Source organism: Cynocephalus volans, chromosome 14 (assembly GCF_027409185.1).
Source record: "Cynocephalus volans isolate mCynVol1 chromosome 14, mCynVol1.pri, whole genome shotgun sequence".
NCBI classification, from domain to species: domain Eukaryota; kingdom Metazoa; phylum Chordata; class Mammalia; order Dermoptera; family Cynocephalidae; genus Cynocephalus; species Cynocephalus volans.
In genome coordinates this window covers 60,180,133-60,207,295 of record NC_084473.1, presented here as the reverse complement: position 1 = coordinate 60,207,295, position 27,163 = coordinate 60,180,133, and the positions used below count along the sequence as shown (strand labels likewise).

The 27,163-nt window shown below is 35.4% G+C and overlaps 2 protein-coding genes across 5 annotated transcripts in view; one reads left to right on the top strand and one right to left on the bottom strand.

Annotated features, from left to right (window-relative positions):
* The window catches only part of VPS54 (VPS54 subunit of GARP complex), a 120,693-nt gene extending 100,762 nt beyond the window's left edge, over positions 1–19,931 (top strand). For all 3 annotated transcript variants that reach the window (XM_063077607.1, XM_063077606.1, XM_063077608.1), the window contains 3 exons: positions 8,983–9,090; positions 10,679–10,773; positions 17,349–19,931. In XM_063077607.1, coding sequence (XP_062933677.1) covers positions 8,983–9,090; positions 10,679–10,773; positions 17,349–17,454 — 309 coding nt within the window. In that variant the 3' untranslated portion in view covers positions 17,455–19,931. The remainder of the gene's footprint in view (positions 1–8,982; positions 9,091–10,678; positions 10,774–17,348) is intronic.
* UGP2 (UDP-glucose pyrophosphorylase 2) overlaps positions 19,378–27,163 on the bottom strand; it is a 66,990-nt gene continuing 59,204 nt past the window's right edge. For both annotated transcript variants that reach the window (XM_063077610.1, XM_063077609.1), the window contains exons 6-10: positions 26,225–26,522; positions 24,720–24,917; positions 23,934–24,176; positions 21,639–21,743; positions 19,378–19,828 (exon numbers count right to left, since the gene is read on the bottom strand). In XM_063077610.1, coding sequence (XP_062933680.1) covers positions 19,721–19,828; positions 21,639–21,743; positions 23,934–24,176; positions 24,720–24,917; positions 26,225–26,522 — 952 coding nt within the window. In that variant the 3' untranslated portion in view covers positions 19,378–19,720. The remainder of the gene's footprint in view (positions 19,829–21,638; positions 21,744–23,933; positions 24,177–24,719; positions 24,918–26,224; positions 26,523–27,163) is intronic.

Here is a 27,163-nt window from a genome sequence, read left to right as displayed (position 1 = left end):
GGGCATTTTTGCAGTTAATCCTCTCTCTGCACTTGTAAGCCCTGACAACAACTGCTCTGATTTTTGTCCATATAGTTTTGTCTTTTCCAGAATGTCCTCTGAATGGAATCATACAGAAAGTAGCCTACTGTGCTATGCTCCTTTCATTTAGCATAATGCTTTTGTAATTCATGGATGTTATAGCATGTGTCAGTGGTTTGTTCCCTTACAGAGTAGTATCCATTGTATGGGTGTACTGCTATTTGTTTAGCCATTCACCAGTTGATAGACGTTTGGGTTTTCTCCAGTTTTTGGCTGTTATGAATAAAGCTGTTATAAACATTCATGTACAGTCTTAGTGTGGGGATGTGTTTTCATTTCTTTAGTGTAAATACCTTGGAATAGGATTGATGATTGTGGATTATGGAAAGGTAAAACTTCATGGTAACTTTATGAAAAACTGCCAAGTTATTTTCTAAAGTGCACCATTTTGTCTTCCTACTTGCCGTGTATAAGAGTTCTAGGGGCTCTTCATCTTCACCATCACTCTATGTCTTCTAGTCCTCCAGTGGGTGTTTATGGAGTGATACTTCATTGTGGCTTTAATTTGCATAATGATTAGTATGTTGAGCATCTCTTCATGTGCTTGATAGCCATCCATATCTTTTATTTGGTAAAGTATCTGTTCAAATTTTTTGCTCATTTTTAAAATTAGATTTTCTTATTGAGTTATGAGTTCTTTATGTATCTTGGATACAAGTCCTTTATCAGATATGTGGTTTGTAGGTATTTTCTTCCAGTCTGTGGCTTGTCTTTTCATTTTATTAACAGTGTCTTACAACAAGCAGTTTTTAATTTTGATGAAGTTCAGTGTATCATTTTTTTTTATTGTTCATACTTCTTATGTCCTATCCTAAGAAATCTTTGTATAACCCAAGTTACAAAGATATTCTGTAAAGTTTTCTTCCTAGACATTTTATTGTTTTAAATGGTTTTGTATTTAAGTCTTTGATCCATTTCTAGTTGATTTTTGTACAGTGTTGAGTAGAAGTGGTAAGAGCAGACATGCTTGGTTTCTCCATTCTTGATGGGAAATGTTTAGTCTTTAACCATTAAGTGTAATATTAGCTAAAAGTTTTTGTAGATGCCCTTATCAGATTGAGGAAGTTCCCTTCTGTTTCTAATTTGCTGAGAGGTTTTGTATTATGAACAGATGTTAAATTTTGTCAAATACTGTGCATCTGTTGAGATGATCATATGGTCTTTCTTTCTTAGTCTGATGTGGTGAATTGCATTTATTGATTTTTTGAACCAATCTTGTATTCCTGGGATAAACACACTTAAGGATTTTTTTTTTTTTTTTTTTTTTGGTGGGTTATTGTGAGGACTGTTAGTCTTTAGGATGTTTTGAGTTTTTTTGTTTGTTTTGAAGTGCCTGTCTGATTTTGGTATCAAGGTAATGCTGGACTTAAAGTGCCTTGAAGTATTCCTCTTTTTCTATTTTTAGAAGAATTTGTGTGTAATTGGGGTTTTTTAAATTTTTTTTGTTGTTGTTTTTTTTAATGTTTAGTAGAATTTACCAATAAAGGCTTCTAGTCCTTTGCTTGCTTTGCATGCAGGTTTTTAACTCTAATTTCAATTTTTTTAGTACATTTAGGACTATGTGGGTAATCTAATTCTTCTTGAGTTTACTTTGGAAGCTCATTTCTTTCAATGAATTTATCTATTTAATCTATATTATTGAATTTATATGCATTAACTTGTTCATAATATTTATTCCTTTATTATCCTTTTAATGTCTGTGAGGATCTGTAGTACTAACTGCTTGTTCATTGGGGATTGATAATATTGTTATTGGTGATATTGTTAATATTGGGGATATTGGTAATATTGTTAATTTATGGTGTCTCTTCTCTCTCTCTCTCTCTGGCTTCAAGTTTATCATCACACTTTGATCTTTCCAAGAACCAACATTTCATTTCACTGATATTTCCCCCACCTCTGTTTTTTTCCCCCCTACTCTTGTCTGTGCTATTTTTTTTTTTTTTTTTAACTTTCTTTTGGTTTAATTTGCTCTTTGTTTTCTGGCCCAGATTATTGATTTGAGACCTTTTTAAAAAAATATATAAGTATTTGATACTCTAAATTTAATCTTTATGCACTACTTTAGCTGTCTCCTACAAATTTTGATACTTTTTGCTTTTATTTTCATTTCATTCAAAATATTTTCTAATTTCCTTTCTGATTTCTTCTTTGTCTATAGGTTATTTGGAAGTGTACTAACTTAATTTCTAAGTATTTGACGATTTTCCAGCAATCTTTCTTTTACTCGAGTTTAATTCTGTTTGGGCAGAGAACGTACTTTGTATGGTTTCAGTTCTTTTAAGTCTGTTGAGATTTATTTTCCAGAATATGATCTAAGAATACCTTGGTTAATGTTTTGCACACCCATGAAAAGAATGAGTATTTTGCTGTTGGGTTCTGTGTATATCAACTAGGTGATGTTGGTTGGTAGTGTTATTTAGGTCTTCACTATCCTTACTGATTTTCTGTCTCTACTTGTTCTATCAGTTACTAAGAGATGAGCACTGAGGTCTGTAACTGTAATTGTAAATTTGTCTGTTTTTCTGTTCAGTTCTACCAGTTCTTCATTTATATATCTTGAAGTTGTATTGCTGGACACATGCACATTTAGGATTATTATGTCATCTTAATATTTATTATTGTGATATCCTTCTTTACCCCTGGTTATCTTCCCTTTTTTAAAGTGCATATTGTCTGATCCAAATGTAACCACTCCAACTTTTATTTTCAATAGTGTTTATATAGTATTTCTTTTACCATCCTTTTGCTTTTAATGTATCTGTATCTTAATATTTAAAGTTAGTTTCTTATGAAGTCAGTTCTTTCTTTTTTTTCCTTCGTAGTCTCACAATTGCTATCTTTTATTGACCTACTAAATCATTTAAGTTTACTATAATTTTTATATAGTTGGATTTAAATCTGCCATCTTACTAGTTGTTTGCTATTTTCCCTTCTGTTCTTTGTGCTATTTTTGCTTCTTTTTTCATCTTCTTTTGGATTAAATTTTTTTTTTTTGATTCATTTCATTTAATCTCCACAGTTGGCTTACTAGCTATACTTCTGCATTTGTTTGGTTTTAGTGGCTATGCCAGCTGCCAAACAAAACAAAGTCAAGAGTTCAGATCTCCATACTGGCCAGCCACCAAAAAAATAATTAAAAATAAATAAACAAATGGGTAAGTAAATAAGTAAATAAATAGAATTGAAAGACAATACATATCTTTCCGTGAAAACTTTTTTTGTTTGTTTTGGCGGCTGGCAAGTATGGGAATCTGAACCCTTGACTTTGGTGTTACCAACAGTGCACTCTAACCGACTGAGTAACCAGTCAGCCCTCTGTGAGCTTTTTAAAGTATGCTCATACATTGCCCCTATTTTTGGTTTAGACTGTCAGTTATCTTATAAAGTGATAAAAATGAGGAAAACAATGTCTTTTGTATTTATCCTCATTTTTACTGATTTGGTGCTCTTTATTATTTTTTGTAGATCCATTTGGTATTATACTCCTTCTGCCTGAAGAACTTCTTTTAATATTTCTTGTAATGTAGGTCTGCAGGAAATGAATCCCCTCAGTTTTCTCTGAAAAAGTCTGTATTTCCTCTTCATTTTTCAAAGATATTTTTGCTAGATTTAGAATTCCATTTATTGTCTTCTGGCTTGCATAGTTTCCAGCAAAGAAGTCTGCTGTAATTCTTTGTTCCTCAGACATTAATTTGTAATGACATTTTTTTCCCTCTGATTACCTTCAAGATTTTGTCTTTGATTTACAGCAGTATACTGTGTTGTGTCTAAGTTTTGTTTGTTTTTGATCATGCTTGGGTATCCTCTGAGCTTCTTCTATCTGTTGAGAGTTTTCTTTTTTACAGTTTCCATTTCTCTGCTGAAATTTCTGTTCCAATAGATCCTTTAACATGTCAATCAGTTATTTTTAAATCTCCCTGTAATAGTTTTAACATTTGGATCATCTCTGAGTTTGGTTCTATTGATTGCTTTGTTTATTGTTAGTGAGATGTTGTTTGCTTTTTTGTATATTTTGTAATTTTTAAATTAAATGCTCAACATTGTATGTAGAAGAACAGAGACTGAGGTAAATAGTATTTATGCATGGAAATAGACATGCCTCTTCTGTTAGGTCCTTATTGTTAGGGGTTGAATCAAATTATTCAATAACTGAGCTTGGTTTCAGTTGTATTGTTGCTTTTGTTATCCTCAGTGCACCACAGGCTTTCAGTTCCTCCAGTGGTAGTCTGCTACTACCTTGTGTTTAGTGTAGAACCTGATGTGTTAGAAGGTTTTTTTCAGTGTTTCTATTCCACCTCATCTTTCAGTTATCCCGATACACCTATACCACAGAGCTGGGGTCTTTCTCTAGACTCTCAGTGCTCGGCTCTTAATGGTGACAGGGGAAATCTTTGTTCTTCTCATCTAGTCCCCATCTGAGGTAGAGCCTGTATACCTGGACTGTGGATGTGGGGCCTTACTAAAAGTCTCTGCCCCTCCTCCAGCAGTAGGCAACCTCTGCTTTGATTGGTGCAGGATCCTGGGCTTAAGGTATTTTCCTCCCTTCCCTTAGGAGCAGCCATATTTTGTTTCTGCCCTCACACAGTGGCTCCAGTAGTAAGAGTTTGGTGCTCCTTCTTAGTAACTTAAGGCCTTTGCTTTGTATGAGAAGAGGGTTCAGGGAAATGGTGTTTGTTCCTTTTGCCTCATGGCAGCCAATCACCTCCTGTAGACCTCTGCTACCAAAAGTGGTTTTATATGGTCTCCTGCCCTGCCCCTCATGTTTCTTGTGAGCACCTGCTGGAGGCTATGGAGAACTTATGTGTGAGTGCAAACTCTCCTCATAGCTAGGGTTCTCAATTATCCTACATATCCTAGCCCATATTTGGCTTTGGGAATTTATTAAAATGTTAGTTGTTTACTTTCTTATTTGCTTCTATGGTGATCACCTCTTTCTTTCTATACTCTGCCAAGAGTGAGACAGTTCCTGTGTCCCATCACTTCTCAGAGGGCCTTTCACTCTTTAGAATTAGTTATTTTGGTTCCCATGACTTCTGTTCTCTGGCAGATTCAAAAGATATGATCTCATAGATTATCCCAGTTTTTTCTTGTAGTTAGAGTAAGAGCAATGTTCTCTTGCAGCTTTCTAAATTTTAAACAGAAGCAGAACACACAATTTTTTTTAACTAATAATTCACATGATTAGAATTTATACTTTAGAAGGATTCATCAGATAGTATGTAAAATGAATTTGAGGTGATATGACATGTCCTATATTTGAAATACTGTCACCTATTTTTTTCCTTTGAACACTCAGCAGCTCTGGTGTGCTGTTCAGGAAGCTACCCCTGACATTCTCTAAATGTCTTTCACCTGTGTTTCTGTAGCATGCAATGTCTACTTTTTGGAACACCAACCAACTTTTAGACAGTCATGTCCCTAAAAGAACTGTCTCTGATTCATCTTTTTTTTTTTTTTTTTTTTGTCTTTTTGTGACCGGTAAGGGGATGGCAACCCTTGGCTTGGTGTCGCCCGCACTGCGCTCAGCCAGTGAGCGCACCAGCCATTCCTATATAGGATCCGAACCCGCGGCGGGAGCGCTGGTGTGCTCCCAAGTGCTGCACTCTCCCGAGTGCGCCACGGGGCCATCCCTCTGATTCATCTTTATACACACTCCAGCTAGTCTAGTATCTGATGTGTTCATTCAAGTGTACATACATACACATACATATGCATATACACACAAACATACCTATATATGTATATACATACATGCATTGACATCAAAGAAAATATTCAGGGCTTACTATGTACTAGGCCATTTTATTAAATATTTGTTGAACTGTTATCTGGACTAGTTTAAATGCTATGACATTCGTTCAGGTGGTAAGAAGTATTAAAGGCTCACCTAGAGTGGTGCTTCTCAACTGAGGTGATTTTGCCCCCCAGAGGACATTCAGAAATGTTAGGCACTTTTTTGGTTGTAACAACTTGGAGGGTGAGGTGCTAGAGGTCAGGGATGCTGCTAAACATCCTATAATAAACAGGACAGTCCCATAACAAAGAATTAGCCAACCCAAAATATCAATAGTGTGGAGGCAGAGAAACTCTGACCTAGAATACAAACTAATGTGCAAAATAATTTGAAAGTACAGTGGATGGTACTTAATCACTGATTCAATCAAGGAAACCAGAAAAGGCAGGAATAAAAACTGAGTTGGAGATTTCAAGTCAATGTGACCAGGAGGATTGTAGACCCAGCAACAGTAATGGAAACAGGGAAGAGGAGCAGCTTTGGGAAAGCTCATGGCAAATTCAGTTTTGGAATTCAGAAAATGTGGGACACATATACATACATACACATGCATACAAACCTAAAAAAGTGGCTCAGGACTAGAGATAAATAGAAGTCATGAAATTGGGTGAAATCAAAGAGAGAGAAGAGAGGACAGCAAGGGGGATTAATGATGAAGAAGCCTTGACTTAGCTGACAGGAGACAGAAGAAGAGGAAGGGCAAGAGGGGAAGAGCCAGGAAAGCAATGTGCTACATGAGGATAGTGCATGTTGTGTGGATGTGTGTAAAGTACTGCAGAGCACTGAGGAAGGCGGACTAGAAAAGTTACTGAATTTGGAAGTTAGAATATCTTTAGTGATTTTTCCAAGGAGAAATTTCAGAAGAGTCTTACAGTAGGGGAAGGTAGTTTGACTGGTGGCAGGAACCAGGTGTTAAGAGTTGAGATTAAAAAGTACAGTCTCAAGTTTAGGTGACTGGAGAAATGTGATGGTGAAGGTAAGATGGAAAGAATATATCTTTAGGTAAAGCAGGGGTGAGGGAAGATTTTGGAAGTTTGTATTAGTTTTTTAGGGCTGCTGTAACAAGTTACCACAAACTCAGTAACTTAAAACAATAGAAATTTGTCTTTTTTTTTCAGTTCTGGAGCCTATAAGTCCCAAATCAAGGTGTCAGTCAGGCCCTGCTCTCTCTGGAGGATCTAGGGAAGAATCTTTCCCTGTCTGTCTCTGCTTCTGGTGGTTGCTGTCAGTCCTTGGCATTCCTTGGCTTGTATTTTCATCATGCCTCTGTCTTCACATGGCTTTCTTTCCTCTGTGTGTCTCCTTGTTTGAATTTCCCTCTTTCTCTTCTAAATTCACCAGTCAGTGGATTTAGGTTCCACTCTAATACAGTATGATCTCATGAGGTACCAGGTGGATGTGAATTTGGGGGAGATACCATTCAACCCAGTATAGGGGAATAGTTAAGAGAAATGTTACCACAATAAAATAACACTTCATACACACTAGGATGACTAAAATAAAAAAGACTATAACAAGTGTTAGTGAGGATGTGGAGAAATTGGAACCCTCATACATTGCTAGTGGTATTGTAAAATGGTGCAGCCACTTTGGAAAACAGTTTGGCATTTTCTCAGAAGGTTAAACATGGAGTTACCATATGACACAGTAATCCCACTACTAGGTCGGTATACTAGGAAATAATTGTATTTTTCTACGAACTTCTTGAAGTACTCTTGTATACCCAAGAGAATTGAAAACATTTGTCCACACAAAAACCTGTACATGGGGCCAGCTGGTTAGCTGAGTTTGGTTAGAGTGCTGCATGAAGGTCAAGAATTTGAATCCTTGAACGAGCCAGCCACCAAAAACAAAACAAAACATCTGTACGCAAATGTTCATAGCAGCAATATTCATAATAAGCAAAAAGTTGAAACAACCCAAATGTCCATCAACTGATAAATGGATAAACAAATGTGGTATGTCCATATAATGGAATATTATTCAGCCATAAAAAAGAAATGAAGTACTGATGCATGTTACAACATGAATGAACCTTGAAAAGATTATGCTAAATCAAAGAAGCCAATCACAAAAAGCCACATGTATAATTTCATTTATATGAAATGTCCAGAATAAGCAAATCCATAGAGACAGTAAGTAGACCAGTGGTTGCCAGAGGCTGAGGGGAGGGGGTAATGTGGAGTGACTACTAATGGGTTTGGGGTTTCTTTTTAGGGTTATGAAATGTTTGTAAATTAATGGTGATAGTTGTATAACTGTGAATTTACTAAAAACTGGTGAATTGTACACTTTAAAAGAATGGAATTTTATGGTATGTGAATTATATCAATCAATCTGTTATTAATAAAAAAGATACAGGGATGTTTGATGTATTTCTAGTCTGAAGAGAGAAAAACCCTTGGGTGTTCACAGCTTTGCTTATCTGAGTCCAGTGACTTCTACATGGTTCTTCTACAGCAGTATATTGGAACTTATCACATTTTAATGAAGTATATAAGATTAGCATGTTTAAAATATAGTTGTTTAGCCCAAGTTTGTCTTATAAATAAAAATGGTATATAATTTAAGCTGTGTGAATTCTGAAATGTAAGCCAAAACATGATTATTTAAATTAAACCAGTATATTGTTCCAGATATAAGAATAATAAAATGAATTTATCACAGTTAAAATTTTCAGTATAGAATGTTGCTGAAAAAGTTTTCCTTTTCTTTAGTTATAACACCAAGGTCAATGGCTCACATCTCTGTATTGGCCAGCTGCCAAAAAAGAGTCTTCCTTTACTTTAGTGTTAGGGTAAATATGATTACTATAATGGCCCACCTACAAACAAAAAATCATTTTAATTCTACCAGATTTGTGTTGATTTCAGATATGATCATGTTGACACATTCCTAAAATCATGTTTAAAAAATAATCTGGGCCTGGCAGTTAACTCAGTTGGTTAGAGTGTGGTGCTAATACCGAGGTCCAGGATCCGATCCCTGTGAGCTTGAGCACTACACACAGATATGTGGAGGGGAAGAAAACATGTGTAAACACAGTGAAGATAATATGCAATCCAGAGGACACGAACATCATTCTTATTATTTTTCCTTGCCAGTATGAGGTGAAAGCTCCCGTTCCTTCTGCCTGTTTCAGGAATATTTGTAAACAAATGGCAAAAATGCACGAAGCTATATTTGATCTCCTTCCAGAAGAACAAACACAGGTGAGCGGTAATTCCTAAAACTACTTTTGTGTATATAACATATAATATCCATGCAGAATTGGGGTGTTTCTCTATGCTTTTGGCATAATTAAGCTTAGTTCATGTTTCAATATGATTGTTATTTTGGGGGGTTGTTATATTGACTAGTGAAACATGGATAAAAATTTCTAATTTCGAAGTGCCCCTTACACTGACAGGCCAGAGCTGTAGCTTTACTACATAGTAATTCTAAAAAGTAGGTTTTCCATTTGTTCATTATAACATGTTCCAAATTCTAGTTATATCATTCATTCCATTATTAGTTTGAAAATCAGAGTTGACATTATTGATGAAAAGTAAGTTATGTTACTCACTGTGATTGTAATCCAAATTGGATATGGGAGGAATTAGTGATTGAGTTAAAAAGATTAACACAGATAACTAACTTAATCTGGTTTAGGTAATATTTATGAGATCAGCATAAGTGATCTTCTGTAGTAGGCACAAACCAAAAAAAAAAAAAAAAAATAGCAAAATGGGTAGTTTTGGCACTTCTCACCTATGAAATATCCATCCTCTATTCCTGCTATATTCCCCTATGAAAGTATTATCAGAGTTTTCTTTATTCTTCAGTGAAACCCCTACCCCCATACCATTTTTCTTCATGCTTCCCTAGGTTTTCATTAATTATACCATCCTCATGATTAAATATCATCCAGCTCCTTTGGGGCTCACTGAGGACTGAGGGGGAGCCATTAACAAGGGTTCGGATCTCTGTACTGGCCACTAATTTCTTCCTAGCCAAGCCATCCTATTCATTCCACATGTAAGATCACTCACCTCTGACATTCTGACCTTTTGGATTTACAATGTGAGTTCTAATTCTAGAGCAAGACTTAGCCAGGTCAGGGAGCTGGGTATACACGTATACTTCATGTGTTTTTATGTGCATTATAGTTTAAAGGGTACTCTTGTCGAAGCGGGGCAAAGATATAGGTTTTATGTCAGTATTACCAGTTGAATACCAGTAGTTCCATAAAACTTTCATAGATTATATTTTTTTTCCCATAGAAAATATAATGTTATTCCACAAAATCATTTCCATATAGATTATATATCGTTTTAGATCCAGTATTTTCCAAAGAAATATTTGGTAATTGCCTTAAAATTCTGCATGCAGGAACAATAAAATACTTTGAAGTGATTTTACTAATTTAGAAATACAACAGTATCTTTGCGTTTGTCATTGGGATTTCCCCCCATCTGTCCAGTTCCTAGTTAATATATTATAAAAGTCTGTACTACTTTTCATTCCTTTTACCTGTCACAGTTGATTCCACTTATACCACAGGAATTCTTCCACGGGGCAGAAAGGCAGTCTTTGCACTAAAAGAAGTACTGCTGAGAATGGAAAAACAAGCCTTAATCCATCTAAGGAAAACAAAAGTGTAGTGAAATAGCAATTAAATACTTTTAGAGGAACATTTAAAAAATATATGCCAAAGCAAAGGATTTTTGTTTTTGTTTTTAATACTTTCTCCAAATAATTGTAAGTCAGATACTTCTATTTCAGTAGAACTTTAAGAAACTTCATTTTACTTTTTTCCAGATGTTATTTTTAAGAATTAATGCAAGTTACAAACTCCACTTGAAAAGGCAATTATCTCACTTAAATGTGATAAATGATGGAGGACCTCAAAATGGGTATGTTTAACATATTTTTACCACAGTCCCATATCAAATTGTTTTAATGATTGGTTTTTTATTCTTTATGCTATCCTTCTGCTGTAATCATGCCAGGGACCAAAGTTGTAGAGTCAGCAATGTTTTGCATTTTTTCCACCCTGTAGAGATGATATCTATCTATCTGTGTCTGTCTGTCTATGTTAAAGTGGTTTATAAATGGTCAATACTTACTTGGCCTTATAGATCCATTTTTTCAGGCAGTGTGGATTAGTAATACTTCCTTAGATACCCAGCAGTCTTCCCCTGTCCAAACAGGACTCAAAGTCCTACTTAGTAGCTATGTGACCATGTGAAAGTGACTTAACCTCTGTGCCTCCTTTATAAAATGACAAGGATAAAATCAGTCTTAATTCCTTCATAGGGTTATGAAAAATAATGTGTAAATGTATATATGTGTATATTTTTTTGTAAGCACTTGAACAAATTGCATGTGTAACTGTTGAAATAGTGTAGTATATAAAAAACATAGGATTTACAGTCTGAAAATTTGGGTTAAGTCCTAGTTCTGCCATTTAATAGCTATGTAACTTTGAGCAAATCACTTATTCTCTCTGAACTTTAATTTTCTTATATCTAAAAATAAGGATGATGCTAGAAGTTCCCTCACAGGATTTGTTTGAAAGCAACATAGATAACGATATGGAAAAAGATTTTATAGAATCTAAAGCACTGATCATTTATACCTTAAAATGAATTCCTTAGTGTGTTACCTGTCTCATGGATTTTTAGGAATAAAATTTTATTTCCTGTTAAAAGAATTTCAGGTTTAAATTTCAAATCTATAGGAACAAATGAAAAAATGTATTTTGGGGTCAGAAGTTGGCCCTACCGTTTAAAAGAAATACAGTCAGCCCTCCATATCCATGGGCTTCACATCTGTGGATTCAACCAACTACGGATAGAAAAGTCACACACAAGAAAATTGAGTCTATATTAACATGTACAGACTATTTTTTCTTGTCTTTATTCTCCAAAGAATACAGCGTAACAACTATTTACATAACATTTATATTAAATTAGGTATCATAAGTGATTTAGAGATGTTTTAAAGTATATGAGAGGATGTGCATAGGTTATATTCAAATACTACATCATTTTACATAAGGGACTTGAGCATCCTCAGATTTTGGTATCTGTAGCAGGTCCTGGAACCAGTCCCCCATAGATACTGAGGGACAACTGTACACTGAATTGATTTTTGCAAAAAACTATTTGGAAGCTTCAGTCTGCTAAATCTGCCAGCCGAGCCAAATTTAAGTTTCATGCAAAAATATATTCTCCCTTGATTATTACCTGTTTCTTTTTCTTTTTCTTTTTAAAGAATTACTTGGTTTAAAAAATTTCAAAGCCACAGAAAAGTTAAGGGACAGGATAATGAACACTGAATACTTCTCACCTAGATTTACCAACTGTTAACATTTTGCTATATTCTCCCTGCTGCTCTCTCTCTCCCTCCCTCACCTCCTGATCTCTTTTGCCAAACATCCAAAAAAGTAGGCTGCAGTCATCATGAAATTTACTAAATCTAAATACTTTGGCATGCATCTCTAAAAACAAGGACATTTTAATAAACCATAATACCATAACTCCTTCTAAGAAAATCAACATTAATTTAATAGCATCACACCAATATACAGTCAGATATTTTCAATAAGAACACCACATGGGTGACACTGTGTATGTTGCCCACTTGATGTCTAGTGGTATAAATGGTACATACATATGGTACCTGCTATTGAACTTCCATCTTCTAAAAAGATAATAGCATATTAGGAACTTAGAGATTCCCAATACAGGTGTATACTGTGCCCTAAGGAGAATGTTCAAAAAAAGCTTATAGTATTTTTAAGGCTCATCCCATTTGTATCCTTTTACTTTTATTCCCATAACTAAATCTGGGTTGGTTGATTGGTTTTTCTCAGATGAATAGTTCTGAAGCATCCAAGCTAATTCATTGGCTATTATTTTCTTTGTTAATATACCTATGTGAGGATCGGTATGACCTTAAAAGATTGTCACTGTCACATTCTCACATATACTAATCCTGAGTAAGTCAATTCATGTCTTTGAATTATCCTTTAAAAGACAGGATTCCCTGAAACTTAACCTCTCCACTTTATCCAAGGATATAACTGCCTGCACAAAAGGAATTTTTGTTCCTGTAATTGCTCTAAAAATGTACCTTTTCTTTTCCTTTTTTGTTTTTTTGAGGTGAAATCCACATAATATAAAATTAACTGTTTTAAAGTGAACAGTTCAGTGGCACTTAGTGCATTCAGTGTTGTGCATTCACCACCTCTAACTAGTTCTAAAACATTTTCACCTACCCCAAAAGAAAATCTCGTACCCATTAGGCAGTTATTCCCTATTCAACCCTCCCCTAGCCCTGTACATTTTCTTCTTAACATTACTTTCTTTTTCTCTATTTTAGGATATTTTTTAAATACAGTGACATACAGTCATGCACCACATAATATTTTGGTCAATGACAGACCGTATATGCAATAGTGATCCATAAGATTATTATGGCTATATCATGTAGCTTAGGTATATAGCAGGCTATTATATCATCTAGGTTTGAGTAAGTACTCTATGATGTTCACACAATAGCAAAATCACTTAATGATGGATTTCTCAGAACATATCCCTATTGTTAAGTGACACATAACTATAAATAAGAAAATATTTATAATCCTGCTATCCAGAATTGATCATTATTAACATTTGTCATTTTTACTTTAAAAAATGCTTATCACATAAAAAATGGCATTCACAGAAAAATGGCATTCCAAATGAAGCCAAAGTATACCTTGACACCCCATCTCCAGTACCATTCCCTTTTCCTTCCAACCTTTAGACTGCATTTCTAGAGAATTTGGTCTATATTCTTTCAGTTCTCTCACTTATTATCTCTATATCTATGAAAAATATGTAGTGTTGTTTTGTAAATTTAACTTACTTATATGGTATATTGCAAATATGTAGCTTGCTTTTTTTCCACTCAGCATTGTTACTGATTTATCTATGTTGATATATGGAAGTAGTCCATTTTGACTGCTGTATAGTATTCCATCACATGAATCAACCATATTTAAATTATCCATTTCCCCTAATAGTAGATTTCTAAGTCATTACTCTTTTCCATTACTGTCATGCCATAGTGAATATCCTTATACATGTCTAATGGTGCAACTGATTCCTTAGGGTATATACCTGCAAGTGGATCAGAGCACATGCACATTTTTATTCCACTAGGTATTGCCAATGGCTGTATCATGTTTATACTCCCACTAGTAGTTTGTGAGAGTTTGTTTCCCACATCTTACCAACATTTGCTGCTGTTAGATTTCTTATTATTGCCAGTCTCATGGGGGATAATGGTTTCTTGTTTTGATTTGTATTTTCCTGATGCATACTATCTTTTCATAGTTTAGTGGTCATTCAGGTGTTCTCATCTCTGTGACTTTGTCTTGCTTTTCTCTTGGGTTTTTTTTTGGGGGGGGGTGTCTTTTTCTTGATCTTAGATTTTTATATTCTCTCGTACTAGTCCTTTGTTGGCTTTATGTAACAAATATCCACTTTTATGTTCTTATATCAAACAAAATTTTTCAACTTTGTAAAACATTTCCTATACACTTTTCTGTACAGGCTGGAAATAGTTGTGTTTACTAAACAGATTTTGATAGTATTAAAAATGTTTATTTAAAAATTATGTTTAAAAAAAAAATTATGTTAATTTTTTGTTTTATTTTTGATATGGGACTTTACCTAGATTTTCTTTTTTGAGCCATTGCTTTCAGTATTGATATACTGTTATCCCAAGAACCATGGTAATTTAGAATCTTTTTTATAGGTTTTGAAACACCCTGAATTAGATGAGTTTCAAACAAAAAAACTGGTCCTTACTGCATTCTGCCATGTACCTTTTCTTAATATTTGCTCCCATGTAGTACAGCAAATGCAGAACTTACATATTCATTAAAATGAGCCTAACCTGATTTTCCTCTTAAGATCTCCTATTTGTTTTTTCATGGGCCACATCTGTCAAAATATACATCCGATCGAATCAGTACCTATTTTTTATGCATGGAGCATTGACATTTCTGTTTACCTGTGAGTCCATAGAATACATAAAAGTTTTATCAGACTGAGGTCAGACATCTGAAAAATGACACTCACCTTCACAGGAATGATATAAAATATTTAGATTACAGGTAGTCTATTGGCATAACTAAGTTAAAACAGGAGAAATATATTCTGTTAGAAATCAGTGGTACCTAATCACTTAATGATTGGACTAAGGTCCACTTTGGCTCCCTGCTCTTTTTTGCCTTAATTGAACCTATCCATCCATTCAGCTAACAGCTTGAAAGCTGAAAACCGCTGAGACCAAGACCGAGAGCCCTGCCCGTCACACACATCTGCTCCAGGCCCACAGGAGCAGCCATCTGTGACTCAGTCACTCTAAGCCTCAACTTTTCCATTTGTAAGATGGAGTAATAATAATACCTCCCAGGGTTATTGTGGAATAAAGTAAAATATTATAAATGAAAGCACTTTAAAATGTATGAGGTGCTCTCTAAATGCTGTTCATTACCTGTTTTCTTCTGCAGCTGTAAAGGCTATTTACAGACTGTTTGGTAGGCACAGATTTGGAATCTTAGGTTTTAGATCATTGATTTCCTCCTAAAGAATCAAGATTATGAGTGGTTTAGAGAGAACTGTTTTCCTAGCAATTAATTCAATTAAATTATCACTTTGGCCTGCCATAAGAAAGACTGGGATAGGTAAGACTTCTTATTTTAAATGTACCCATTCAGTGATTTCTTAAGTGATGTCTTCCTTGTGGGTCACTTCAGTGTCAGTAGATGAGTTGCTCCAGGGACTGGACTCGTGAGGTAACAGCCTCTTTTTCTTAGTAAATGAGGACACTTGTGTGCTGTGTGCCAGGCAGCAGGCCATGTACTTTGTGAGCATTTTCTTATTTCTAACCTTAGAAGACTGTTGATTGCTAGAATATTAATTCATGATTGAAAATGTATCATTCTACATTTATTTGAATTTCAGACTGTATTTCTATATAATATTAGGATCTTCATTTATTCTACCAACATATTATATACACTATTTGCAAGGCAAAGTTACCTATACCCCAAACTAAACTATTAATGAGTTATATTGAGACTATGTTGAAAGCTGAACATTCCATATGGAGTAGTACTTTATTCATTTTTCACAATAAAGAGTCCTGTTCTATATTGATAAGCTATTAAGAAATGTAAACTCAGTACTTCACAGCTGCATTTTAATTGTCTATTTATAAAGTGCAAAAATATTTATTTTCAGATGAACTACATTGGCTATATCACCCATTTGTCCTAAGAGTCCGATTGCTAAACTGGGAAATAATTGTGTATAAAGCTCCTTTGGTGTCTTGCCTCTGAGCTATTTTATGGGGGACAGCATCCTTGCCCTACAGACATTAATTTTAAAAAATAGCTCTCCTCTTTCACAATTAGAAATCTGCTGTTCATGTATTAAACTCTTCTTCTATATACTTATATTTTATCCTATTTTAATTATTTCAAAATTAGACTCAGCAGCACTCTACATAGCCTCACCAATTTTATAACAATTTTTCATTTTTCTAAATTTTTTCTGAACTTTAGAATATACTTGCATTAAAGAAAAAGTGACATTGCAGTTGAACAAACTATTAACATCAAATTAGAACTTATATGACATTTTTAAAAAGGCATGTTTCATTTTTTTTGGTGAGTCAAAGGATAAACAATTACTGTTTATTAAGTCAGTGTCTAAAGTAAGTATTCTTTCAGTTATAGGTGTTAAGGTGACAGCTCAGTACTCAAAGTGTAATTCTTTTCTTTTTCATCATGTCATTGTAGTGATTATAAGTATCAAGTTTTATATAATAGGGGGGGAAGGAGGAAGGGGAGAAAAGGAACAGGGAAAGGGTCATGAAAATCGACTACAATGTATATTGAGAAGTTAATTTTTTTTTTAATTCCTTTTTTTTTTTTTAAAGTATCAAGTTTCATATCCAGTAGGAGTTATATACATGAGTCCTAGCCTTCATTTAATTCCTTAGATGGCGCTCAGGGAACCTGGCCTTTCTTTCAAGTTTACTATTAATCACACACACATATACTCTAGTGCCAACCAATTAAAAACATTGTAGTTTAGCCTGTTTTTTTCCCCTGTATTTTACTCAATGCTCTTTTAAAATAAATCTGATTTTACTGGGTAGAATTTATTACAAAACTAACTCCAACATGCATTAGTTTGTTCCCTTTCCAAACATTTATTACTGAAATACGTAGAGCATTAAATGGTCTAAGTATATGATAGCAGGAATCCTGCTAAGAGAAATATGTTGATATTTGGTCCCTAGGAAATCAGAATTTTAAATACCGTAGGAACTAGGATGGGACTCTGACTCCATGAGCATTTTTACTTTAATTATCCAAATAGAAAGTGTGAGATTTAAGAATAATTTTCTCTCTAATGTTTAGGTTGGTCACAGCAGATGTAGCTTTTTACACTGGAAATCTTCAAGCCTTAAAAGGCCTTAAAGATTTGGACCTAAATATGGCCGAGATCTGGGAACAGAAGAGGTGATGACATACTGGAAAAACTGGGCAGTTCGTCTGACCATGGGATGTGTATGTTTATGAAGAAAATCTGGATGCCTGTGATTCAAGAACTGAACCTGGAACCCGAAGTGACCTGGGGTGGGGGAGGGGGAAAGTGAAGTATCAGTGTCGGGAAACTGGATTCAGTGGGATCTACAAGAAATGCCATTTTTTGCATCCTTCAGTGAGGAGTGACCGATCAGGTGTCTATAACATTTTTCATTCTCTCTGGAAACAGACTCAGGTTTCTTTGGACCAAATCCAAAAGAACACACATAGCTGTAACACAGCTGTAGTTGACTAGAATGCTCTGTATACTTTATATTAAAAAAATGCTTTGCATTTCTTCCAGTGCAATGAAATTCATATGGTGTCCCACCTTATTTAATGATGGTACAATTTAAAATATTAAAATCTTAGTCAACCTCTGTAGAAAGTTTTCTCTATGAAAGTAAAGCTGTTTGAAAAATTATTTTTTTACAGATCTTTCTATAAAAAATAAACATCTTTTGATTGCTTGGATTTAGGAATTCAATTTTTGTTTTAGTGACTAATGTCAAGTTTCAGGTTTTGTGTGTTGCACATTTAATCTTTCTACTGCCACGGTATGTCAACTGGGTAAAGCCTTCCAGAACAGTCTAAATACTTGAAAGGCTGATTACAAGTAATAATTAAAGAATAAGATATTGGCACTTATTTATGTAACTAACTACTAATTAATTTAAATACTTTTCAGAAGTGGTATACAAAAGGCTACCATTTACCATCTGTACTTTTATAGAAGTATCTATGAAGGGTTTTGGGTTTTTCTGGGGTTTTTTTCCTTTTTATTTCTAGGAGAGGTAGAATACATGAATATATATAATCTGCCTGCTTATGAGTTCTCATTTTAATATTTAGATAACACATGAAGTATGACCCCCTTGGATTGTTTTTAAGTTACTTTCAATGTGTATATGAACAAAGACCAGGGAGAAACAGAATTTTTAAAATATAGGCTGCCATGTTGGGGCCAGAAATATAAAGTGATGAGTAAGTTATTTAAAGACTTTTTTATAATACCTACCTTCAAAATTAGACTCAGCAGCACTCTACATATGAAAGTGCCTGTGCCTCACCTCACACCAAGAATCTTGCCTAACCCTGTCAGAGTGCCTAATCTTGTGATTATGTACAATGAAATCATCTTATTTTGTGCTCTTCGGTTTCTTAAAAGGAAAGCCTGTTTTCTTTCCTATATCATTACAGAAGTATGTCATCGGTTCTTAAACTGTATGTCAAAAATAAAGTTGTAAAAAATTACCAGACTATAAAAAGACAACTTCTTTTTTAATAGTATACAGTGACCTTCAAACAGGCAGCCTACTCAAAACAAGTATGGACGAAACGCAATTGATTCTTAGAGAAAAGGCATAAATTAAACAACCAGCAGACCTGACTTGAAAGGTCATTCATGAACATTTTTCAGTGACAACAAGCAAGCTTCAAGAAATGAAGCTTGAAGGAAAGGGAAAACTTTTTATGAAGTTACACTCCCAGCCCACTATACAAGAGTACAAGGATGTCAAAGAAATGCCTCCTCCTGCCCACTGCAACCCCTTCAGCTGGGAATAGAAATGCCACTTTGTTTCAATAAATGGAGAGTCCGTGGAAAGTATGGCAGGCACCCCAGCTTTAGAACAAGATGAAAGGTACTAGATACCTACATGTTTATTTCCTATGGAAATAATGAAGTGGTTCAGATTCTTAGAAATGCAAAAAACTGGATGTGCTAGTTAACTAGCCAGTAACTACTGAAATATTCCAAGAGCAAATCTTCCAACTTAGATGGTAACTATTCAATAAGAGTAAACCATTTTCTTTTTCCATTTATAAAGTTAGCATTAAAAAGTACAAGTGTACACATGTATTGCTTCTCCGCTTTATTTTTGAAATCACAAGCAATTAAAAGTGACCGTCATCGAGGCTTCTGTTAAAAGATCTTCCAGCAGAGCTGCCCCAGTTTTAAGATTAAACAATATTGCACTTTAAGATGAATTAACTTTTGGGGTCCTCTTCAAAGAAACAAAGTATTTGCTCCATCTGTGCTTTTCTTACACTGAAAGCATACTGCAGAAAACTCTAAAAATCAACACTGCAGTGTACAGTAACATAGTAAAAGTACCTGCCTATTTTAGAATCCTAGAGAATATTTTATTGTAAGAAACTATTTAGGTCATAATTAGTATAAAGTGTACACAATATTTTTCATTTCAGTGGTCCAAAATGCGAAGGTTTCCAGATACAATCTTGTTCTCTAATATTGCTCCAGGTGGGATGTCAATTCTGTCACCATGATTTGCAATGATGATAACCGTTCCCTAAGTGACAGGGAAAACAAAAAGCAAGAGTGTACTTGGCAACTGCAACAAAATGCAATTGATTGTCTTACAATTATCAAGTTTATGTACAACTCTTTTTACGATGGAGTAATTATATTTATAAACAATATTAAATATGAAAAACAACATGTTAAGGAAAATTGTAATGTGTCCTTATGTAACAATCCCCGCAGTAGTTCTGGATTCCTTGCCTCCTTTTCAGAGGTGGTACTAAGAGTGGGAAGTAGATCCAGTGCCACAGCATGACCGGGACGTCTGAAGGCCTACTTACAAGGCCACCAGCATTATCCAACTTCATAAAGATATTAAAAGGTTTATATTACATACAGGCTTTTTTTGTTCTAAAGAACAGTTTACTGATAATATTTTTCACGTCTTAAGTGTGAGACTTTAGGCAGTATCAGTAATAAAGATCAATACATTTAATTTTTTTGTTTTTTCAAGATCTTCATTTCAGTAAGTAGCTTTAATGGAATAGCACATGAAATCTGAGTATGGGATTTTTTAAAAAATTACTTGATTAGGAAAAAGCTGTTGTATCTTTGTGAACTTTAATACTTATTCCTCTATTTTCCTCCTATTTCTTATGCTAAGCTAGAATGATACTCATCAAAGTATCCAAGTACTACAGTACTGCAGTCCCCCCATCCGTGGTTTCAGTTACTTGCGGTTTCAGTTACGCATAGTCAACTATGGTCTGAAAATGTTAAGTGGAAATTCCAGAAATAAGCAATTCATAAGTTTTAAATTACCTGCCATTCTGAGTAGTGTAATGAAATCTCATGCCATCCAGCTCTGTCCCACCTGGTACATGAATCATCCTTTTACCCAGCATATCCACTCTGTATAAGCTACATGCCCGTTAGTCACTTAATAGCTGTCTTGGTTATCACATTGACTGCTGCGGTATAACAGTGCTTGTGTTCAAGTAACCTTTATTTTATTTAATAATGGCCCCAAAACACAAGATGCTAGCAATTCGGATATGCCAAAAAGAAGCCATAAAGTGCTTCCTTTTAAGTGCAAAAGTAAAGTTTGACTAAAGAAGGAAAGAAAAAAATCATATGCTAAGGTTGCTAAGAGCTATGGTAAGAATGAATCTTCTATCCGTGAAACTGTGAACAGTATATTATTATAACTGTTCTATTTTATTATTAGTTATTGTTGTTAATCTCTTACTGTGCCTAATTTATAAATTAAGCTTTATCATAGGTATGCGTTTATAGGAAAAAACATAGCCTATATAGGGTTTGGTACTGTCCAATGTTTCAGGCATTCACTGGGGGTCTTGGAAGTATCCCCTGTGGATAAAAGGGTACTACTGTAATGTAAACAAGTATCTTTGTACTGATAACAGATTCCTTTAACAGGAACAGACTATATGCAGCATAAATGAAGTTGTCATTTTTCTACTTTCATTCAAATAGTCATCTTTAGTGAGCTAATGCTAATAGTAATCCTATTTTAATTATTATCACACTTCATTAAGATAGTACCACTTCTGTTACTAATTAGTGTTCATTTTCCATTTGAATGCTATATTCTACAAAATTCACATATACAACAATTATGCTTTTATTTTAACTAAGTTGTATATCTATGGAAGGCCATATTTATACTAAATGTGGTGTGACCTATTTCATGTCTGTACCCACTCATTTTAAAAAGTGTATCTATCTTATACACATCTGGTATGGACTAAGAAGTATTCCTTAAAAGTAAATTTAGGAATAGAAAATGAAATGTTTTGTAAAGCTGTAAGAATGTAATTTTCTTTATAACAACATACCTTTAAAGAAACATTCTTGCCAAATGTCACATCTCCTGAAACTGTGAGGTGATCCAATTCAAGCATATCTGGTATACTTTCAAATCTTCTTAGATAATCTTGAACCTTAAAGAAAAGTAGAAACAAAAGTTGTTTCAAAAATGGGTTTACAGAAAAAGAATTATATTAACAAAATAACAAAATAACTACACTGTAAATACAGTTTATGGCCAATCTCAGGTCCTATATAGGAAGAACCTATTTACTAAGCACTCCTATATGCTAGATCCTGTGTAGGAGAGACAAGAAGATAGGGACATTGTCTTCACAATCAAGCAATTTACAATACAGTTGAGCAAATTAGACATTAAAAAAAAAGAAAAAGATAACCAACCAACATTCTGAGAGCCAGAGTAGTTCACATAATCTGGGTTTAGCTGGAAAAAGAGGGAGAGATCATGATGGTTTGAAGGAGGCTAGACTGAAGCTGGCCTTTAGGGGACAGGTAGGATTCAGAAGACATAGCGCACATTTTAGGAAGAGCAACAGCACAGGTTATCACTATCTTTGCCTCTTATTTCCTCAAATTTACAAGCACTAGAGATTATCCTATACAGCCACGTTTCCTATTTTGCTGAGAAAATAGAAGCAATCAGAAAACTTCACTGGCTTCCATGACTACCACCACCACCATGCCCCCTAGCCCATTACTCTACCTTCCCTTGCAGTACCGGAGTAGGACAGTTTCTACTCCTACTTAACACCAAACTCTCCACTTGTGCATTAGATCCCTTCTTATGGCCTATTCAAGGATATTGTTCCAGCAGTTCTCCCTCTTCAATGCTTTGTCCCTCTTGACTGCATCGGTTCCCATCAATGTATAAACATGCTGTACATTCTCCCATATTTAAAAAACAAAACCTCTCAAATCTTATATCTCTTTCTACCTATCGCCCCATTTCTCTGTTTCACTTTTAAGGTCAAACTCTTAAATGAGTTGTCTACATTCGTATCTCTGATTCCTCTTCACCCATTTTCTTTTAAATCCATTCCAGTCAGGCTCCAAAACCTCCATATTGATCAATCTAATGTTGAATTCTCATTCATCTTACTTGAATCAGCAGCAGCATTTGACACACAATCACTCCTTTCTTGACACATTTTCTTCATTTGACTTTCAGGACATACGCCTTCAGTTTTCCACCCCATTCCTCATCTGCAATCCACACCAGATGGCAATAAACCACACCCAGCCTAGAATGGACTTGGATGGCATAGCAGGTCCCTAGCCAGCCACAAAGCCTCACCCTATCACTTCACTGCCTCACAACATTTTATGTGACTGAATTTTGGGGGATCCACTTATTATGTTAGGATGGGGTTTTGCTAGACAGATGCTCTTGGACTTAGCGATGGGAGGTTACATTCTCATAGACCCGTCCTAAGTTGAAAATATAAGTTGAAAATGCATTTAACACACCTAACCTACTGAACGGCATAGCTTAGCCTAGCCTACCTTAAACATGCTCAGAACACTTGTATTAGTCTATAGTTGGGCAAAACATCTAACACAAGGCCTATTTTATAATAAAGTATTGAACATCTCATGTAATTTACTGATTACTGAAAGTGAAAAACAAAATGGTTGTTTGAGTACTTGAAGTATGGCTTCTACCAAATGCGTACTGCTTTTGCCCCATCGTAATGTCAAAAATTCATTAAGTTGAACTATCATAAATTGGGGACTGTCTATACTTGCTATTACCCCTACCTGAAACACTCTTTGCCACAGATACTCAGCTTCTCAGGGAGGCTGTCTTTGGCCACCCAATGTAAAATTACACCACCAACACCCCACCACATGTTCCCTATACTCCATCCCTGCTTTATTTTTGTGTACAGCATTTTCCACCACCTGATATACGATACATTTACTTACTTATTTGTTATCATCCTACCCCACTAGAATGTCAATTCCATGAATATAAGGATTTTAGTCTGTTTTGTTTACTGCTAAATCCCCAGCACCTAGAACACTGCCCAGCACACAGTAGGAACTCAATAAGCATCTGTTAAAAAAGAATTAACCTTTCCCCATTGATAAATGTAGTACTTGTCTTGGGAAAGACATAAGATAAAATGTCCCAAAATTTAAACATTCCCTATAGCAATCAAATTTCAAAAGTGAGATACATCTTTACCTTCCACAATCAATTCCCCTTCAAAGACATCAAAGATGGAGGCATACAACAGGTCAGCAGTGGAGACTAATTAGTTTCCAATGCACATGTATATCATATCTTCACAATTACATACCTTTGTAAAAGAACTGCCTAATTTAACCAGGGGCACTGTAGGAAACTCCCGCTTTTCACTCATCGTCAAAGATCCTGCATTAAGGCTATACAGGTTTGACATCACAAGCAAGAGATCTGATGTGGTTTTGACAGGCAGAAAACGGCTCCTTGGAACATTAATACCTAGAGAATTCTCAAAACTTTTAATGGCAGCCCCTACTGCAGTTTCTAACTGAATGACATTCAGGCCTCCATCCAAAGTCTGTAAGAAATGGCAGGGGAGGAGGGAGAGAGAAACAGGTTTTAGGCAATTACAATTTAGTTCCATTTGGGAAGTGGTTTCAGTGACCCATTGAAGGAAAACAGAATTTTGAGAACTGACATTTACCAAGCACTGAGCACAGGCCAAGCACTTACATGTGAACTTTTTTCAGTCATAACTCTTCTATTCAGTACTATTTCAATTTTAAAGACCCAAAGCTTCAGAAAACTCATTCAAGGTGCCTATGGCCAAATGACCTGTGTGAGCACAACTACTAAGACAGGCAGGTCCTCTACTTTTGAGCCCGGTGCTCTTGCTACTACCACAGCCCAGGGTCAAATAAGGGGCACCACAGATTGGCACACTACAGGGATGAGAGCAGACTCTGGAAGACAGGGCCAGGAACTGGAGAGTCTGAATAGGCAAAAAGGAGTGACCGAGGGAAAAGACAGGCCAGAGGGAGTGGGTAGTGGTGTCTGTGTGTAGCCTACTGTGTACGATGTTAGGAACCAGGAAGCTGAATGGGCCATGACCTTGGCTTACCTTTGGATTCACAATGATTTCCATGTCAATGGCATTCTGCTCCTGCAGTCTTTTAACTGCTGCAAGAGAAATCCATAGGTTGTTTGTGTTAAATATTTTGAATTTTGATACAGACTTGAACTCATCAACATGTGCTTTTGGCACTTGAGCCATTTCCACCAGTCTCAGTTTGCCTTCATACTGAGTGAGTGTCCCACCCTAGAAAAGCAGAAAATAGTGAGCACTTCCACATCTCTCCCAGTCACAACCATACCACACTGTTTCTAGTCTATGAATTTTATAAAAAAGACACCGATAATAGACTCTACCAGAATACAAAGCAACATATGTTTGAAGGTAGAACTGAAGAAAATAATTCAGGTGATCAGTCATTTTACACTGTATACTTGCCATCTTTTTTTGTGTGTGTGTGACCTTGGCTTGGTGTCGCCCGCACTGTGCTCAGCCAGTGAGCGCACCAGCCATCCCTATATAGGATCTGACCCGCAGCCACGGAGCTCCCAGTGCTGCACTTTCCCGAGTGAGCCACCAGGTCAGCCCTACACTTGCCATCTTGTCCATAATAAAAGCCCTGGGAGTGCATCAGGGTCTTTCTCACTTCCCTAACGTTGATACAGGAACAGCCTGTTCCTTTTATTCCCAAACCACTGCATCACCAAACAGCTAGTCCTACCACCTCAAACCCTGCTCTGATTGGCTCTAGGATAAAGGGAGAAAGGAGGAAACAGATGCACAAGTGGGCAAGAAGTGATCCATGAATGGCTTCAGGCTAAAGATGTCCTTATAGTCACTAGGCCATGACAGCATGGGAAGAGGGAGACACTTGCAAAAGACATAGAATCCAGACCAGGAACTGACTGCTTTAGTATTCACACACTGCCCACTTTTCTTACTTGCTGTGGGTAAGTAGTAAAACCCTGTGTTCAAAGGCCAAGTGTCACGACCACCAAATATGCAAGGTTAAAAAAATTTGCGCCTTGCACCAAAACAACTCTTTTTTTTTTTTTTGCAAGTACAGAGATATTAAAGTGATAACACAAAAAATATACATAAATTTTCATAAAAGGGACATGAAATAAAAACACTTAACTACAAAACTAGAAGAATATTAGAGGTCTAAACAAACTTATCGAAAGTGCTTCACATACAAGGGTACTTTAAAAAGTTCATGGAAAAATAAAATTAAAAGATAATACAAATGAACCTTATGAAGTACCCTCATATGTTCCAAATTTATTTCATACATATATATGGGACTGTTTTCAGTTAAAATTATTAACACAGATTATCCAAAAAATAAAGATGATTTTAATACTATCAATTCTGGATTTATAATATACACTGTATGTCAAACAGAACTGAAGATACTCCACAGAATACCATCTCATTCATGTGTCCTGCATAAAATAGAAACTTTCAAATTTGAAAAAAAAAAAAGGGTTTAACTATACAATCTGCGAAATGTGAAAACAAGAATCTCCCATCTGCTTCTTCTCAGTATTTACCTTTACATCTGCACGCGTTTTATTTGTGACTTCCATGACAAATTCACAGCGTTTTCCATTGGGTGGATTCATTAGATGATTAAGAATATAAAGGTCTACTGTGGCACCCAGGTTATCTATGTTAGATACAAAAATATATTCTTTGCCTTCTCCTATAAAGGTATCGAGCAAACCAGAGTTGTAGAAACTGGCATAGATATCACCATGACCTGGAGGGTACCAAGCTTCTGTATTCTCCCCTGAGTAAGATACATCCTTTGCTACAGGAAGTAAAGATTCTTTATTAATCCTCGGGTACCTTAAAAAAAAAAAAAGTTTTTAAATATCAACTCTGTACAGCATTCCAGACCTTCAAGTAAAACAGTGCATTACAGTTAAATAAAATTTCCCTTCTTTTCAGAGTCTATCAATAGCAAGTAATTTAATTACAGGTGAATCTATTTTTTAAAAATCTCTCATTATTTGTGTTGTCCAAAATCTGTGTTGTCTAAAAAGATAGTAATAGTTGCTGCAAAACAAAGTTTTCCATGGCCACACAGCTGGAAGGACACCTCATATTTTTAAGATATTAATATGTTTTATGACTCTCCAAGAGGAGTGATTAAGTAATTAAGAAGGTTAAGTAAATTTTCTTCAACTTATTTGGTTGTGGGATTGTTCTGTGCTCTGAACATCTATCTGGGAAAAGCTGACCATTCTTAAACACAGATATATTCAGAGTGGTTCTCTTTCTTTCCCAGAAAATCAGCAGCAGGTTAGTATTCCAGGATGTATGCTTTCCATCACTAGTAAGAATACAGGTAAGGGCTTGTATGGGGGAAGAGGAAAGCAGCAGAGCTAATGCTGCAACAGACTGAAGACCAACCAGAAAATGGAGGCAAAGCATCTGTGACATAAGAAATGTCTATGGGAAAATAGATTTTAAAAAAAACCAACCAA